Source organism: Choloepus didactylus, chromosome 9, assembly GCF_015220235.1.
Source record: "Choloepus didactylus isolate mChoDid1 chromosome 9, mChoDid1.pri, whole genome shotgun sequence".
Lineage (NCBI taxonomy): Eukaryota > Metazoa > Chordata > Mammalia > Pilosa > Megalonychidae > Choloepus > Choloepus didactylus.
In genome coordinates, this window is record NC_051315.1 from 130,883,337 (window position 1) to 130,901,600 (window position 18,264).

Sequence of the window (18,264 nt, forward strand, 5' to 3'; positions counted from 1 at the left end):
ATCTGAGGGTCTATCTCTGAATTCTCAATTCAATTCCATTGATCTATATGTCTATCTTTGTGCCAGTACCATGCTGTTTTGGCAACTGTGGCTTTATAATAAGCTTCAAAGTCAGGGAGTGTAAGTCCTCCCACTTCGTTTTTCTTTTTTAAAGTGTCTTTAGCAATTCGAGGCATCTTCCCTTTCCAAATAAATTTGATAACTAGCTTTTCCAAGTCTGCAAAGTAGGTTGTTGGAATTTTGATTGGGATTGCATTGAATCTGTAGATGAGTTTGGGTAGAATTGACATCTTAATGACATTTAGCCTTCCTATCCATGAACATGGAATATTTTTCCATCTTTTAAGGTCCCCTTCTATTTCTTTTAGTAGAGTTATGTAGTTTTCTTTGTATAGGTCTTTTACATCTTTGGTTAAGTTTATTCCTAGGTACTTGATTTTTTTAGTTGCTATTGAAAATGGTATCTTTTTCTTGAGTGTCTCTTCAGTTTGTTCATTTCTAGCATATAGAAACATTACTGACTTATGTGCATTAATCTTGTATCCCGCTACTTTGCTAAATTTGTTTATTAGCTCTAGTAGGTGTATCGTTGATTTCTCAGGGTTTTCTAGATATAAGATCATATCATCTGCAAACAATGAGAGTTTTACTTCTTCTTTTCCAATTTGGATGCCTTTTATTTCTTTGTCTTGCCGGATTGCCCTGGCTAGCACTTCCAGCACAATGTTGAATAACAGTGGTGACAGCGGGCATCCTTGTCTTGTTCCTGATCTTAGAGGGAAGGCTTTCAGTCTCTCACCATTGAGTACTATGCTGGCTGTGGGTTTTTCATATATGCTCTTTATCATGTTGAGGAAGTTTCCTTCAATTCCTACCTTTTGAAGTGTTTTTATCAAAAACGGATGTTGGATTTTGTCAAATGCTTTTTCAGCATCTATTGAGATGATCAATTGATTTTTCCCTTTCGAGTTTTTAATGTGTTGTACTACATTGATTGTTTTTCTTATGTTGAACCATCCTTGCATGCCTGGAATGAACCCCACTTGGTCATGGTGTATGATTTTTTTAATGTGTCTTTGGATTCGATTTGCAAGTATTTTGTTGAGGATTTTTGCATCTGTATTCATTAGGGAGATTGGCCGGTAGTTTTCCTTTTTTGTAGCATCTTTGCCTGGTTTTGGTATTAGATTGATGTTAGCTTCATAAAATGAGTTAGGTAGTGTTCCATTTTTTTCAATGTTTTGAAAGAGTTTGAGTAAGATTGGTGTCAGTTCTTTCTGGAAAGTTTGGTAGAATTCCCCTGTGAAGCCATCTGGCCCTGGGCATTTATTTGTGGGAAGATTTTTGATGACTGATTGGATCTCTTTGCTTGTGATGGGTTGGTTGAGGTCTTCTATTTCTTCTCTGGTCAGTCTAGGTTGTTCATATGTTTCCAGGAAATTGTCCATTTCTTCTACATTATCCAGTTTGTTGCCATACAGTTGTTCATAATATCCTCTTATAATTTTTTTAATTTCTTCAGGATCTGCAGTTATGTCACCTTTTTCATTCATTATTTTGTTTATATGGGTCTTCTCTCTTTTTGATTTTGTCAGTCTAGCTAGGGGCTTGTCAATCTTGTTGATCTTCTCAAAGAACCAACTTTTGGTGATATTTATCCTTTCTATTGTTTTTTTGTTCTCTATGTCATTTATTTCTGCTTTAATCCTTGTTATTTCTTTTCTTGTACTTGGTTTAGGATTGGTTTGCTGTTCATTTTCTAGCTTCTTCAGTTGATCCATTAGTTCTTTGATTTTGGCTCTTTCTTCCTTTTTAATATATGCGTTTAGTGCTATAAATTTCCCCCTTAGCACTGCTTTTGCTGCATCCCATAGGTTTTGGTATGTTGTGTTCTCATTTTCATTCGTCTCTATATATTTAGCAATTTCTCTTGCTATTTCTTCTTTAACCCACTGATTGTTTAGGAGTGTGTTGTTTAACCTCCAGGTATTTGTGAATTTTCTAAGTCTCTGATGGTTATTGACTTCTAATTGTATTCCATTGTGGTCAGAGAATGTGCTTTGAATAATTTCAATCTTTTTAAATTTATTGAGGCTTGTTTTATGTCCCAGCATATGATCTATTCTGGAGAAAGTTCCGTGAGCACTAGAAAAGTATGTGTATCCTGTTGATTTGGGATGTAATGTCCTGTAGATGTCTGTTAAATCTAATTCATTTATCAGATTGTTTAGGTTTTCAATTTCCTTATTGGTCTTCTGTCTGGTTGATCTATCTATAGGAGAGAGTGATGTGTTGAAGTCTCCCACAATTATTGTGGAAACATCAATTGCTTCCTTTAGTTTTGCCAATGTTTCTCTCATGTACTTTGTGGCACCTTGATGGGTGCATAGACATTTACGATTGTTATTTCTTCTTGCTGAATTGCCCCTTTTATTAGTATGTAGTGGCCTTCTTTGTCTCTCAAAACATCCCTGCATTTGAAGTCTATTTTATCTGAGATTAATATTGCTACACCTGCTTTCTTTTGGCTGTAGCTTGCATGAAATATTTTTTTCCATCCTTTCACTTTCAGTTTCTTTGTGTCCCTGTGTCTAAGATGAGTCTCTTGTATGCAACATATTGATGGTTCATTTTTTTTGATCCATTCTGCGAATCTATATCTTTTAATTGGGGAGTTTAATCCATTTACATTCAACGTTAAAACCGTGAAGGCATTTCTTGAATCGGCCATCTTATCCTTTGGATTATGTTTGCCATATTTTTCCCTCTCTCTATTAATATCCTTTATTGTACCCATACCGAATCTCTTTAGTACTGATCCTTTCTCCAAGTCTCTCTGTCCTGTCTTTGTTTCTCTGTCTGTAGGGCTCCCTTTAGTATCTCCAGTAGGGCAGGTCTCTTGTTAGCAAATTCTCTCAGCATTTCTTTGTCTGTGAAAAATTTAAGCTCTCCCTCAAATTTGGAGGAGAGCTTTGCTGGATAAAGTATTCTTGGCTGGAAATTCCTCTCACTCAGAATTTTAAATATATCGTGCCACTGCCTTCTCGCCTCCATGGTGGCTGCTGAGTAGTCACTACTTAGTCTTATGCTGTTTCCTTTGTATGTGGTGAATTGCTTTTCTCTTGCTGCTTTCAGAACTTGCTCCTTCTCTTCTATGTTTGACAGTGTGATCAGTATATGTCTCGGAGTGGGTTTTTTTGGATTTATTCTATTTGGAGTTCGCTGAGCATTTATGATTTGTGTATTTGTTGTTTAGAAGATTTGGGAAGTTTTCCCCAACAATTTCTTTGAATACTCTTCCTAGACCTTTACCCTTTTCTTCCCCTTCTGGGACACCAATGAGTCTTATATTCGGACGTTTCATATTATCTATCATATCCCTGAGGTCCATTTCGAGTTTTTCAATTTTTTTCCCCATTCTTTCTTTTATGTTTTCATTTTCCATTCTGTCATCTTCCAGGTCACTGATTCGTTGTTCAACTTCCTCTAGTCTTGTACTATGAGTGTCCAGAATCTTTTTAATTTGGTCAACAGTTTCTTTAATTTCCATAAGATCATCCATTTTTTTATTTAGTCTTGCAATGTCTTCTTTATGCTCTTCTAGGGTCTTCTTGATTTCCTTCATATCCCGTACTAGGGTCTCATTGTTCATCTTTAGTTCTTTGAGTAGCTGCTCTAGGTGTGTCTCTTCTGGTCTTTTGATTTGGGTGCTTGGGCTTGGGTTATCCATATCGTCTGGTTTTTTCATATGCTTTATAATTTTCTGTTGTTTTTGGCCTCGTGGCATTTGCTGACCTTGATAGGGTTCTTTTAGGGTTTGTAGACCAGTTGAAGTCCTTATCTCTAATTTATCAGATCTACAGCTTCGTGGAGTACACTTTCTCTAACTAACCAGCAGGTGGCGTCCACGAGCCACCTGTTCTCCACAAGCCAGATCTCCCCTGCTTAGCCTTTTTGGTGAGTGGGGGAGTGAGTCTTGTGGGGCCCAATTGGTGTCCCAAGCTTGCGTGTGTAGTTGGTGTTGCCTGCCCTGTATGTGGGGCGTGTTTCTGGGCAGTCGGGGAGGGGCGTGGCCCTAACAATCAAATCTCCCTGATGATCCTAGAGTTTTAAAGCTACTGCAATAGTCTAATCCTTCAGTTCAGTCCTGCCACAGTTTGTCTCTGCCACTGACCCACAAGTCTTTGGTATTGGCGTATGGCTCCTGAGACTTGCAAGTGGGCCCCTCTTCCAGGCTGTGCACCCCGGGTCCTCTGTTGAGGGATGACTGTGCTATGTCGCAGGTGAGTGCCGTCCCCCCAGGGCAGTTCTGGGCTGCTGGGCTGTGTTGGGAGGCTCCCAGTCTGCTCAAATGATGGCTGAATGGGGCTTTGTTAATTCACACTGCTCCCCCTTCCCAGCTCTGGGACATTCAGCTGAGGTTGCAGGGAAGGCTAATGTCCACGCCCAGTTTTGTGGTGTGTGCCTGTTATTTGAAGCACTTCAGTCACACTGGGTTGTCTGGGGCAGCTCTGGGCTATGGGGCTGGCGATGGGCGGGAGTGTTTCCTGTCCACCAGGATGGTGGCTGTGAGCGGACACCCCCCTTTTCTTGGGAAGTTGTGTTGTTTAGTGAATTTTCTCAGCCACTGGATTATTGCCTTTTGTCTCAGAGCTCTCTTAGTTCTGCTCTTGACTTGACGTGCCCAAATTTCAATTCTTTGAAGCTTTCTGTATTGAGCTTCTTAGAGTAATTGTTTTAGAAAAAGCAAAAAGGATTTTAAAAAAAAAAAAAAAAAAACAAAAAAAAAAAAACGGCCCTCCTCAGAGATCTAATGGGTTATTGAAATGCTAATAGACAAAGCAACCAGGGCCATTAAGGAAAGGTGCCCAGGGCAGAGAGATCAGCCTTGCTTCGGGATTTGCATATGCGCCTCAAGGCCTGATCTCCGCCCTTCCCCTTTCTGTGTTCACCAGAACTCCAAAAATCCTCTGCTTTTATTTTGGAGTTTTTCGTGTTGTTTTTTTTCTATGCCTGTCTCCTCTCTGCTGGGCTGGCTGCTCTCAGAGTCTCTGGTGTCTGGCCTCAGTCTATCTATGGTTGGAGTTTGAATCAGTAGAATGAGTTTCCGGTAAGAGCAGCCACTGCAATTCTCCCTTCTCCTTCCTGGAGCTGACAGCCCCTCCTCCCCCGGGACTGAGCCTGGCAGGGAGGGGCGCGGGTCCCCTGGCCGCAAAAACTTACAGATTTCGCTGATCTCAGCAGTTCCACGTTTTCATGAGTGTTGTATGAAGTATGCCCAAAGTCAGATTGCTCTGTGGTGTCCAGTCCACGCAGTTCCTGGCTTTTTACCTACTTTCCTGGAGGAGTAACTAAAACATACAGCTCACCAGTCTGCCATCTTACCCCGCCTCCTCCATTCCTTTTTATTGAATAGATATTCGAGGTTATTGATTTTTAATAAGTCTGAAATTTGTTTTGGAAACATGTCAGTTGAGGTTTGACATAAATGGGGCCATATTGTAGCCTGTAAGACTCCTTTTTTGTTTTTTAGATTATGGCTTTTCAGAGTCCTAATACATTGATTTCTTTTTTTAAGCATTCCTTGGAAATGTGAAAACAATACATCTTCTGTTTATATAGCTGTTCCAATTTGCTAGAGCTGCCGTTACGCAAAATACCAGAAATGGATTGGCTTTTATAAAGGGGATTTATTAGGTTACAGATTTACAGTTCTGAGGCCATAAAAGTGTCCAAACTAAGGCATCAGTAAGAGGATACCTTCACTGAAGAATAGCTGATGGTTTCCGGAACACCTAAGTCAGCTGGGATGACACGTGGTTGGCGTCTGCTGGTCTTTGCTTCTGGGTTGTGTTTCAAAATGGCTTTCTCCAAAATGTCTCTGGGCTTCTGTCTTCACACCTCTCAGCTCCTATGCGTCCTTACTTTTTTCTCCCAGGGTGTTTCTCTTTAAGCGTCTGGGGGTCCTCTTAGCTGGGACAAACTCTGGTCTTCTAGCATCTCCAAACGTCCTGTCCACATCTCCAGTCATTTCCAAGCATTAGCAAACATCTGGGTCTGTGTCAGCCATTAGCTTCTCTCTTAAATATGCAGTGAACTTATCAAGACCCACCCTGAATGAGCAGACCACACTTCCATGGAAATAATTCAATCAGAGGTTCCACTCTAATTAACAGACTAATTAGTCTGGCCCCACAAGATTGCATTAAATAATATAGCTTTTCTGGGGGACATAATTTATCCAAACTGGCACAATAGCCCAGTCCTTTATGTGGCTGTTAATTCATGCCCTAAAAGAGTTATTCAGGTGGTCCTCCAGTTTTATTGTTTATTAGCCCTCTGATATTAGAATTTTTTACTATAATTGCTACTTTATCAAATTCTTATTTCCTAATATTTTTTTTGAATATGCTAAGTATATAATAGTTCATTATTTATACTTTTTCCAGGATATACGTCATTGAGTGATGCAGGTTACTGCAGTGATGGAGACAGCTTCTGTTAAAGGTTACTTCAGTAATGGAGGAAACCTCCAGAAAGGTGAGGTTCCAGGCCATTGACTTTATTTTGTTTGGGGAGAGGTGCTACCTGTAATTGGTCCAGACAGTACCCCCTCCAGTGTTGCCAGTTTTCAAACCTTCTTCCCTGTTATTGGTAAGAGTCAATGTATCTTAAACTTGGCAAAACTCTGGTGAGTTCTGGTTAATAAAGGCCACCTAGACAGGAACTCTTCAGGAAATGGAAGATTTGGAAAAGAGAAGATGAGCAGGAAAAGAGGGTTTCTGCCCGGCCAGGCTCTCAGGAAGTGCTGGCCAGCATAGTTGCTTTCAGGGTAATAAGTGAAGTGGAAAGTGGTCAGGTTGACCTCTGCTTCCCAGCCAATTATATATGTTTTGTCTCCATAGAAATCTGAAATTTTTTTTTCTGCATTAATGGTAGAAGAGGAAATAAGAAATGGCGAGAGCATAAAAACAAAGAAGCCTAAACTTTAAGTGCTTATAAATATATATGGTTTTAACTATTACTTGACATTGTAGATTAATGTAAAAATTCCATTCTACATTGTTCATGTGACACAAAACAAAAAGGGAAAATTTAAAGGATGAGCAAGTTTAAGAGACAAATGAACTTAAAAAATTTGAAGTGATAATATTGAGTATAATCAGTGCAGAAAGTATTATGAGAAGATAAAGAGCATCATTGTAAAGTGATAAAGTTTTATTATACAATAAAGCTATCAGCCTGAACCCTAGTGTACTAAACAACATAATTTCTATGTATAAAGTAAATGTTGGAAAATTAGGGAAAGGCTGCTGGAGATTGAACATGATTAGACATGGTTATCTCTTGTTGCTAGTAAATTCCAATAAGATTTGTCACGGAATTTGAAATATTTTCCCCAAAAATGAACTTTTAAAAATTCATGTGGAGGAGAAAATGTGAAAGAATACACAGCCAAGAAAATATAAAAAAAGAAAGAAAAGAAGAAACTTAATCCAGATATTAAAACATCACCTTTTACTGCAATAATTAAAGTGGTATGATATTGTTGTACAAAATGAAAACTGGTTAATAAAACAGAATTAATAGAAATAAACTGTTAGGAAATTATGAACAAAACAATTAGGAAGACTTTAGAGTATGGTAAACTTGCCATTTCAGATCAGAAGGAAAACTGAATTATTCAACAAATGGTGTTAGGCCATTCTTTTTGGAAAAAAATTTAGATTTCTACCTCACACTAGAGAGAAAAACAAATTCTACATGGAATTAAAAGACTGAGTGTTTTTTTAAAAATGCACCCAAAGAATTAGAAGAAATAATAAGAAAATACTTCTATAATCATGTGGTAGGGAAGGACAAAGTCACAAAACCCAGAAGACGTAGAAGGAAAGAATGTTCCTTTTAACAAACACTTTTTGAAAGTTTGTTATGATATGCTCAGGTGCTGACTGTGGTGATAAATGCACAACTATGTGATGATACCATGAAAAAAAAAAGTTTGGTATGACAAAATACTGTTTTTTTTAAAAAAGTTAAAAGATAAGCAGGAAACTAGGGGAATGTAAAAACCAAAGGATTGTACCCAAATATAACTCCTACAAATCTCTAAGGAAAACACAGTCAATCCAGAAATTTATAATTGAACCTGACACTGCTGTCCTTGGCTCCAACCCTTATCTATAAAGGCCCACTAGACATTTCTACCTGAGTGTTTTATTACTAACTTCAAATTCCACTTGCATGGAAATGAACTCATTGTTTTCCTCTCCTTGTTTTTCCTCTTCCCCCTCTAAATCTGTTCTTCTTCATAGAGTCCCTGTCTCTTTAACTCTGAATATTACCACTCAACTTTGGTACCAAGTTATAACCTTAGCATTATCTTAGAGAGATGTTTAAGCAGTTGGTAGCTAATTGGTAAGTCATGGAATCAGTTTAGCTGATTGTGATCTGCTTTTTTTCTTTTATACCAGATATACCAATGTATACCAGAGTACATTGGGCATAGTTGGAGTAATTACGTTTTATATAAGTTTTGTTTTACTTATATATATATACACACACATATGAATGTATATTCTGATTTACGATATAGAATGTATTTCTTGTTGTCTCAGTCAGAAAAAATATTTGAAAGCCAACAACCTCATTCTCCCTCATCTAGCATTTCTAAGTGGCTGCCAAGACTTGTCAGTTGTGAATATTTTGTACCAGTCCTTTCCTCTCCAGCCCCACTTCTGCATGCTTGGCCTGCCTGCCTCCAGTCTCCCCATTCAGGCCTTTATTCTTCCTGTTGCCAGAGCTGTCTGAAACTCAATTCCAGTCACATGACTACCCTTTGGAGAAACTTTCGGTCATCCTCCATTGCCTCAGAATAAAAGCCAAACTCCTTAGCAATCATGAAAAGCCTTTCACAACCTGCCTCATGCATCTTTCTGTTCACATCTCCTGTCACTCTAGTCAAGCTGGCTTAAAATTTCCAGGGAATGCCTTGTTCTTTCACGCAGCAAACTTTGCATGTACTGTTTAATTTGCCTAAAATAATTTATTCTATTTTGTTTCAGAACACTTTTAGAATGTAAAGTTTTCTTTGAAGCACAGTTCCTCTTTCTTCCCAAGCATTTACCTACTCCATCAGCACGGCTCTGTGAGCTCTCTTCTTTATATACACTATATGTGCTTCTCTATTGCCCTCATGAAAGCTGTAAGCATTAGGGAATAGCACCCATGTCTTCTTTCCCTTTGTTTCTACAATGCCTAGAGCTAGTGCTAGGAGGCACCCAATGATTTATTAAATGCTTTTATAATAAATAAGTGTCTTACTAGATCTGTTTACAAATGGAGTGGCTTTCTTACAAATAAGAAAGTCCTTGCCACTGAAAGAGTTTAAGAAGAATCCTGAGTACCATCATGAACATCTGTCATGGGTAATGAGAAAAGTATTCCTGTACAGGAAGAGAACTTGAATCAGATCATGTCTAAGGTCTCTTCTAGGGCTTAGATTCTGTAATGTTGCTGCTGTTAACATTTTATCCTTTTCTTTTTAATCAGATGAACTGTCTAATCCTAAGAAAGAAAACATGTTATCGTCCAATGGTTGTAATGAAGACAAATTGACTGTTAAAGAAGACAAAGATGACTGGGATTCCTTGTCCTTAGAACAAAGAATTAACAACAAAGAAATCGACAGTATTCATAAGATAGATTTATTGGAGCCATCTTTTTCACCAAGTCAAGATACTAACGTAGAAAGTATTCACTCTCTGTCAAGTGAGTTTGAAGACAGTATTGACTGTGCTTTCTTGAATGAAACATACTCTATACATTTTGCAGAGTCAAAGGTAAATAACGAAAGTCCTATTCATTTAAATTCAGAATTACAACCTGAAATGCAGAAACAAAGGGAGGTATTTTTTGATATTTTGGAACATCAAGGTAATAAGACCAGTGGCTTGGAAAGATGCCTCAAGATTTCAGATGATGATTATAAAGGAACTGCTGAAGATATGCAAAAGCATGATATAAATGAGGACTCACAGCAGGAATATCACAGTGCAGAAGAACAAGAATATATAAGTAACAATTTATCTTTTGACCGAGCAAAAACATTGAGTATATGTAATCCCAAAAGTGTGGAATTAAGAAATTCAGCTTATGAAGTTAAATGTTCTAGCAATCTAGAAGATAATCATGTTAGATTAGAAAGTGGTTCTATCATTTCTTTAGATTCAGTTGATGTTTATGGACAAGAAGATTCACCTGATGGCTCCAAATTTCAGAATTCTGTGATGTTAAGAGAATATCATGAACTAAAGCGTGAAAAATGTAAGGAACAAGAGACTAGTTTAATGTACCACACAGTGTTTGATGAAACTGTACTAAGAAGTAGTTCTCCTGATACCCAGGAATCTCAGTCTAAGATTGGTTTCTTGAACCTCCAAAAAGCAGTAAAAACTAAGTCTAATACTGATAAAATGAAATCTCAAATAACTGAAAGTAAAGATTTCTGTGGAAATACAATTGTTGGGAACAATGTCCTACAGCAGCTGGAAAATTCTAGTGCATTATCACACAACAAAGCTTTCGGGACATTACTCCAATCCTGTAAAGATTGTCAAGCTTCCTGGACCTCTATTTTTGATGATTCAGTGATTTCTGCCTGTGGCTATTCACATTTTAAAGTCCTGCAAAACACACCTGACCAAACCTTGGATTTTTCAGTCACTCTGCCAAAGGTTGCAGTGAAAGATAATCAGGCAACAGAAGAAGATAGCTCCCTAAAAGCTACTAATTGTACTACCACAAATAAAGCATGCTTTCATGATATGGAAAGGACATGTCCTAAACTGGTGACAGATGCAGCGAGTTGCACAGTTACAGTTAATCAGACAGTGGACGTCAGCACTGATTTTAGGGCTTGTTTCACAACCAGCAGGGCGACAAGTGCAAGATCTTCAGTAGTATCTACATCGAGCAATACAGAGATAACAATGATGAGTAAAAAACGGCCTGGCGAATGGCAGAGTGAGAAACACAGAAGTGTGGCTTGTAACACAGATTGGTCATACCGTCAAGAGTGTGTGGATACACAGATGGCTATGACAAAAGGACTGGGAAAATCCCTCTCAGTTGACAGTTTAAAACCTTATGGAAATTTCCTAAATAAGGTAACACCTATATGATGACTGATAAAATTTTATTTGACTTTATAAAGAGGCAGGGTTTGCTAATGTTAATGTTTGGTTCATTGAATTATAGCAGGGGTTCCCAAGGGTTTTGTGAGAAAATGCTAGATGAGGGGAAAGGGTGGATAGATTGCTACTAGCTCTGTCCTCTGGTGACAGCTATTGCCACAAAGTGAATTAGAAATTGGGTTTTACACTTTGTCAGTTTGGAACTCCAAATATAAGATATGTTATATGTCATGGATTTCTAATTTAATTTTAAATAATATTTTCAGGATTCCTTGGAATTAAGAAAAACATTTGATAACACAGACTTAAAGAAACAGAATTCTGAGAGGTATGTCATATGTATAAGCTTGCAGATACACGTGGAAAAAACAAAAATAGTTTTGGCTTTTTGTCTGGCATTCTTAGGCATATAAAGTAATAGCTAAAAAGGATCTAAGAGATCATCTGCTTCAACCATTTGCCTTCAAACAAATAAGTATTAAAACAATATAGAATGTTGACGCTCTTCACTTATTGAGATTTTAATCTCGGTAATTCCTTCAAAAGCTCATGGCATTTTATATTTACTTATTTGGTCCAAATCCATACTGATATGATTATTACATTTTTTTTCATTTGATCCCCCCTGTAGACCAAACCAGATTATTACCTTTGGAAAACTTCATATGTTTGAAGAAATAAATAGCTACTTGTGCCATGGTATTTTGACTTTGATTTTTAGTTCATTGTATAATGCAAATACTTTGCATTTATTTGATATTCTTCTAATTCAGAACACAATAGAGAACCCATAGGAGGGGGAGGAAAGGGAAGGTCTCTGAGAAGCCAGATTAATTATTCTCTAAGGTCCTTTACTTTTCGCTTCACTCTTCTTCTAACAAGAATTCCGACACATAACATGAAATAGAAGAGTTGGTTTCCAGAGGCAGAAGCATTTGAGAACAGCTGGAAGTGGCCACTGGTAGCAAGGGAAGATCTCCAAACACTATTGAAACTCAAAAACATAGTGACTTGGGAATTTTGTTTGTTTAACAGCCTAGAAAGATACTTGTTTATAATAATGACCCTTCATTATTAAGAAAAACCTGTCTGTTTTCTATCAAAAAGATAATACATTTAAGAACACTTTCCATCTAAAATGCTTACAGCTTTGAAAAATCTTGGCCAAAGCTTGATTCAGGTAGGAAATTCCTTGATTCTGGATAAATGAAGTCATTACTTTATAGTGGAGTCCTTTTTTTTAATAAAAGAAGACCAAGATCTTACAGAAAGTATGTATTTGAGAATTGTTTGCCTCCTTGACTACTAGGAATGTTTTCTAATGTGTTCCTGCAATTCCCTCTTTAGTTGAGATTCATACTTGACAGGGAAATGTAAGGAATTTGAAATCTGTTTTACGAGATATGTCATTAACATAGAAAAATATTTGGGATCTTAACTAATCCTATCTTTTCTTTTAAAGAGAATTTCAGCTTTCTAAAGAGATGGAGAATTTGCCATCAAAGTGCTGCCAGAAAATTATGCAGAGGGCCATGAAAGCAGAGCTGCACCTTCTAAACGTTCACTATCAGATGTGTTATCACCATTGTTGTGACATTTATAAACTTGTGTTGGAAAATAGGGAAGGATCAGATAGGTGCTTATTAATTTTAAACCTGTATCTTCTTAGATACTTAGTACTAGCTTTACATTTATTCTAGAAAAATTCTTGAATTTTTATTTTTGAAGGGCCAAATGAGGGGTAGATTATAAGTGGGTTTGTTAGCTGACCTGGAGATAACGGAATTTAAAAAAGTAATACTTTTGTATTCCATGGAATGGCAACACTGCATGGTTGGGATGAAGAGTCCAGTAAAAAGATTTGATGTTAAAGGGGTTTGCATGACATTCTGCTGCATCCTGTCTGGCTCATATTTTGAGGGTGGTTTGTACTGCCCCTAGAAAAGCATATCTACCGTAGTTCTTTTGATTTTACTAAACAACTTTAAAAGAAAAAAATTTTAAAGATCCTGTTAGAGTTAGAGCTAAGTGTATAATATAATGACATGGGCCTAAATAATTTAATTTTATGAACTTAATTTTTGTACAGGAGGTTATCAAGTAATTCTGCTAAAAAGGAATTAGGATCAGCACTACTATCTGTTTGGGGAGACTTAAAAGTTCGATATGCAAGTTTGAAAGAAAAAATAAACAAAGGCATACCACTGGAAGAGCTGCCCCCACTGTCAGTGGAATCAAAGTTATTATCTACCTTCTCTACTTTTGCTTCAAGGGTATGTATGTATGTGTTAGGAATAAATTTTTTACTTCATTTAGACAGAAAACAATTTTAAAGATTTTTCTTCTCTTTTCCCAGTTAATGAAAGAAGAATCACAAGTGTAAGTTATGATTTCATCTAATTTAGAATTCGCTAGATCTTAAAAATTGCTTAATTCAGTTGACTTAAGTTTTCTGTTTTGGTTGTTTTTCAGGACATTGGTAATTTCTTTTAACTAAATATTTACCTGTTTAGCTTTTCAGGAGCAGATTCCAGACTAGATAATCAAAGTGCATGTGACGGTGTTTCTTCAAGTCTGAAAAAGACGCCCTCTCAAGTGAGATTTTTCAAAAGTAGTTCAGCAGTGTAAATCTTTAGTTTTATTGCTTAAGCATAGTAAACAATAGTTTTCAGAATCTCTTCTTTTCACTCAACAGGCTTACTTTGTATACCACAATTTGAGGGTTATAACTGATTAAAAGGAACATAATGGTATTTTTAAGTTCGGTCCTAATGAAACAGATATCAGTAGGATATGTTGAGTAGGATGACCATATAATTTATCATCAAACCAGGAGATTTTTGATACTGATGTTAATAATTCCACGACAATAGGTATTAACCAAGCCTGTCCCAAACAGACCCATGATGTGTGGCCATCATCATGTCGAGCCAATGTGGTTAAAGCTCATATCTTGCACTTAAGTCATGTGAGGTAGAAGACAACTATATTCCATTTATTTGAAATAGGGGAAAGCTTTAACTCCTCCTCTATTGAAATGATTAAAATGGTTCCAAAATGCCTTTTATAAGCTTTTCTCAGCCTCTCTTGCTCCCCTAAGTAAATGTTTGTCAGATGACATAGTCTGTGTGAGAGCAATCTGCAAATGGTGATGCGATATAGAAACATAAGTTATATCCCATTATCAAGCAAGGAAATGTGGGAGGGAAGGTGAAGTTTGTTTTTACTTTCTGGCTTTGTTTGTTCTTAACCCGGAAGTGTCATTATTTGGGTAGTTTTGAATAATAACATGCATTCCAAAGCCAAAAATGAAATACTTTATTAAATTGTGTTCCTTTCTGTAAACTCAAATGATTATAAGTAAATTACTTTAGCAAATTATCTATTCCACTGTTCTGTTCTTTTTAAAAATAAATAAATTCTCAATTATCTATATCCAAAACTAGATTTTTATTTCAAAGTTCACATTTATTTCAAATTTCCTGCATAGTTTGCTTAAAAAACTTTTCAGCTTAATGACATGATATTCTGGAGGGTTTTGTTTTCCATCATTGTAATGGTAGTGTTTGTTTAGGGAGAAATATAAATAATTTTCAAAAGTTCAAGTTGCAGATACAACATACTTTTTATAATTTTAGTTTTGTGTTATAAAACTATTTCACATTGGATTTACACTGTAATATTTATCTTATTAAGTTATGTATGAAAGTCAGTACAGCATAGTGCACTATTGATAAAATTCAGTCATTTATGTACCATGAATGTACCATGGCTATATATTACCTATGTTATTTTCTTTGTGTTTTTATTTAAATGATTCTCCTTTTTTAAAAAAAGTAAGTGTAAAGAGTAACTGTCACTATTACATATGGAAAAGAAATATTACTTTCTATAACCTAAAGTTATATATTAGCATACATTAAATTAATTATACAATTGTTATATGCTAATGTAAAAATATTTATATGTGTACCTCCAAAAATTACCTCAAGAACTTCTAATGCATGTATTCCATACTTTGCCCAATAGTGGTAGTGTCACTGTACGCAGATTGCCTGGGTTTTGTCCTAACCTTCGTTGACTGGGTGACAGAAGCAACAAGTTGCTTAGATTCAGTTTTCTCACTGTAAAGTGGGGTTGATAATAGTTTTTCTCTCCTCATCCTCGTTGTGAGAGCTAAATAATGTCAGTGAGGAGTGCCTGTCACATAGTAAGAGTGCATTAAATGTTAGTCATTACTTAATATTGTTGTTTTCATTATTTTAATCCTCAGATATCTTTATTATCTGACAATTGTCATCCCAAACAAGATACGTCACCTAAGAATGATGGTTTAAATAATGGTGATATAAATGTCGACTTTAGTCAACTGAAACTTGATGATAAAGGTCAGGATAAAAACATAATATATTCTTATATATAATTGCCAGAAAATAAATAATAAGCTTAAAATATCCCTAATTCTTATTGATTAAATAAAAATAAATATTTTAATTGACCAAATGGCATCATTCTGATTATGAATGTTAAGTATGTTTGTGTTACTTCTCTTTGACAACTTTAAGGTTACTTAATATATCTGATAATGCCAAATAATAGTATGGACTTCTATTCTTCTGGTCATGTTTTCCAGTCTGAAAATTGTTTCTTATGTCTAATTTGTGTCTCTGTAAGTTGTATGTGTTTATTTTTTGGTTTTGTCCTCTATGAAAAGAGATTATGATCATTCCAAAATGATCATTAATTCAATTTTTATGAGTTCAAAAGCAGTAACACTGCTTAATCCCTTTAAAGATTTTTATTACTCTTTTTATAAGGATAATATGTTTCTGCTTCAAAAAGGAACAATTTAAAAATCAGAAAAGTAAGGCTTTTACTTAGCTGGGAATCAGTGTTAAAGGAAAACTGGGAAGCAGATCATTCAGACCAAAAAGTACTTTTTACTCAGGGACTGTTGGAAATCCCTACTCAGAGTATCTTTATGCTTGGTTCTTGCATTTTTCTAATCATTATTGTTTAGATGTATACAAAAACTAATAGTCATCATCATGCTGATTCATCCGTATTTTTTAGATAACTTCTCAGAGGGTTGGACACATTATACACAATTCATAGCTAATTATGTTCAATTTCTTAGACTGTAAAAATTATCAAGAACTAAGTGAAGACTGGTTTGATGCTAAAGAGAACCTTACAGTAGTTGACTCCTCAGGAACACAAGAGAATCAAATGGAACAAGACAGACGGAATCTGAAGTTGACACTAGGTGGGTTTCATAGGAGTTTACTGAAAAATCCTAACCTAGCTTATTTGTAAATAATGCTTCTCTTTTCTGTTATTTGGACAGACTGGGCTGTTTTAACGTTTAACACCTGTTAGTGGCTTCACTTTATAAATACAAATACAGAAAATTGAACATTTGGAGATTTTTTTTTTTAAGAAAATGTTCTTTTTCAGAAGACTGCCTCCTTAAATCCGGGATCCAGTTAGCAGGGAGAGAGGCTCAGCATCTGTGCCTCCCCTGGGCATCCTTTTCCTTTGCGCCTTGTTAGGCACTCTCCCGGCCTGAGAAACATGATGATCCATCAGGCAGCCAGGACTCATCTGTCAGCCTGGCATGAGAGATGGAAGCTGCTTTCCCTCCCTTCAATAATATAGTCCATTTCAGGAATGTTTTCCTCTTTAGATAGTCCTTAATTGCTTAAAATAGTCTTGAAATTTCCTTGGGAATCTGATTTTTGCTCTTCTGTCATTTCTGATGATATCTGTGCTACTTTCTTTTATTTTTTCCCATGTACTGCTGCGTATTTTTCTTTTATTTTCCAAAATAGCAGTGGTAGTATTATGATTGTATAAATAATGCTGAAGATTTTTGAACAAAGTAGAAAAGTTAAGAAAATTAAAATCAACTGAAGTTTCTCTACCCTACAGTAACCATTATTAATATTTCAGTGACCATTCTTTTATGCATTTCTGTATGCAAATTTATAATACACATATACAATTTAAAATAAATATTACTTAGTTTTACCATAACTACTTTGTTTCTTTCCTTGATTGTTTTCTTTGATACTACTTATCACCTTCTGTATATTTTATTTGATATGTTGACTGGCTGCCCAAACTTGAATTTTAGCTTGGTGGGGGTCAGAAATTCATATGTTTTGTTCACTGTCTATACCCAGTGCTAGGTATGATGCCTGGCCCACCAGGTGTTCAATAAACATTTTGTTTGAACTGGTGAAAGGGAAGTTGATGAATAGATCGTATGTTTTCTGTTTCTTATTCATGGCCTTTTATTACTATACTGTAGCTCCTCACTGCCTTCTCATCCATATGTAAAAATATCGATTATAAAGATAAATTTTTTCGTTATTTTCTCTATAGAATACGTTATAGTCCAGAGATTAACAAGTTAAATGAAGTAAATTAATAAAGGAGGGGTAGGTATTATTTGCCTATAAATGAAGGTCTCTGCCTGAATCCCAGCACTGCCACTTGCTAGATGTGTGACCTAAACTCCTGAGACCTCACAATCTCATCTATAAAATGAAAATATCAATACCTACATCTGGGGTAGTTGCGTACATGAGACGATTCTTATAAAGTGCTTGGCATACGCCTAAAACATGGGAAGCACCTGATAATTGTTGGGCTATTCTTCTTCTTATTATTATTTGATGAAAAAAATGTATGAATCTCCCATTACAATATAAAAATTATAAAACATAAATAAAAGCTATTCTTAGAATTCATTCAAGAAATATTTATTGAGAACCTCCTATGTCCCAGGTATAGATACTATTAATAATGTTGAAAGAATCTCAACTCCATGAATCCTTTTTGGTTTAAGATTAGGTTCTCCTTACTTCAAAATAGAAACCATAAAAATGCAAGAGAAAAATCTATAATCTTAATATTTGTGGTTTCTAAAATAGTGCTATCTGAATCAAGTTACTCCTCCCCGCTCCCCCATTTTTTTCCTTATGTGCCAATACCATCAGCTAGAGTGGTCAAGCTAGATAAATGTTGTTGACATTTGTCTGATTTAAAGGTTTTCTTGGTGTGA

General features: G+C 35.9%; 1 protein-coding gene across 1 annotated transcript in view; it reads left to right on the forward strand.

The window, feature by feature from the left end:
• Positions 1-18,264, forward strand: part of RBM44 (RNA binding motif protein 44) — an 80,006-nt gene that overhangs the window by 41,821 nt on the left and 19,921 nt on the right. Inside the window, exons 2-10 of the mRNA XM_037850188.1 lie at positions 6,450-6,540; positions 9,553-11,168; positions 11,462-11,523; positions 12,658-12,831; positions 13,285-13,468; positions 13,552-13,574; positions 13,709-13,790; positions 15,469-15,583; positions 16,333-16,461. Coding sequence (XP_037706116.1) covers positions 6,468-6,540; positions 9,553-11,168; positions 11,462-11,523; positions 12,658-12,831; positions 13,285-13,468; positions 13,552-13,574; positions 13,709-13,790; positions 15,469-15,583; positions 16,333-16,461 — 2,458 coding nt within the window. The 5' untranslated portion in view covers positions 6,450-6,467. The remainder of the gene's footprint in view (positions 1-6,449; positions 6,541-9,552; positions 11,169-11,461; positions 11,524-12,657; positions 12,832-13,284; positions 13,469-13,551; positions 13,575-13,708; positions 13,791-15,468; positions 15,584-16,332; positions 16,462-18,264) is intronic.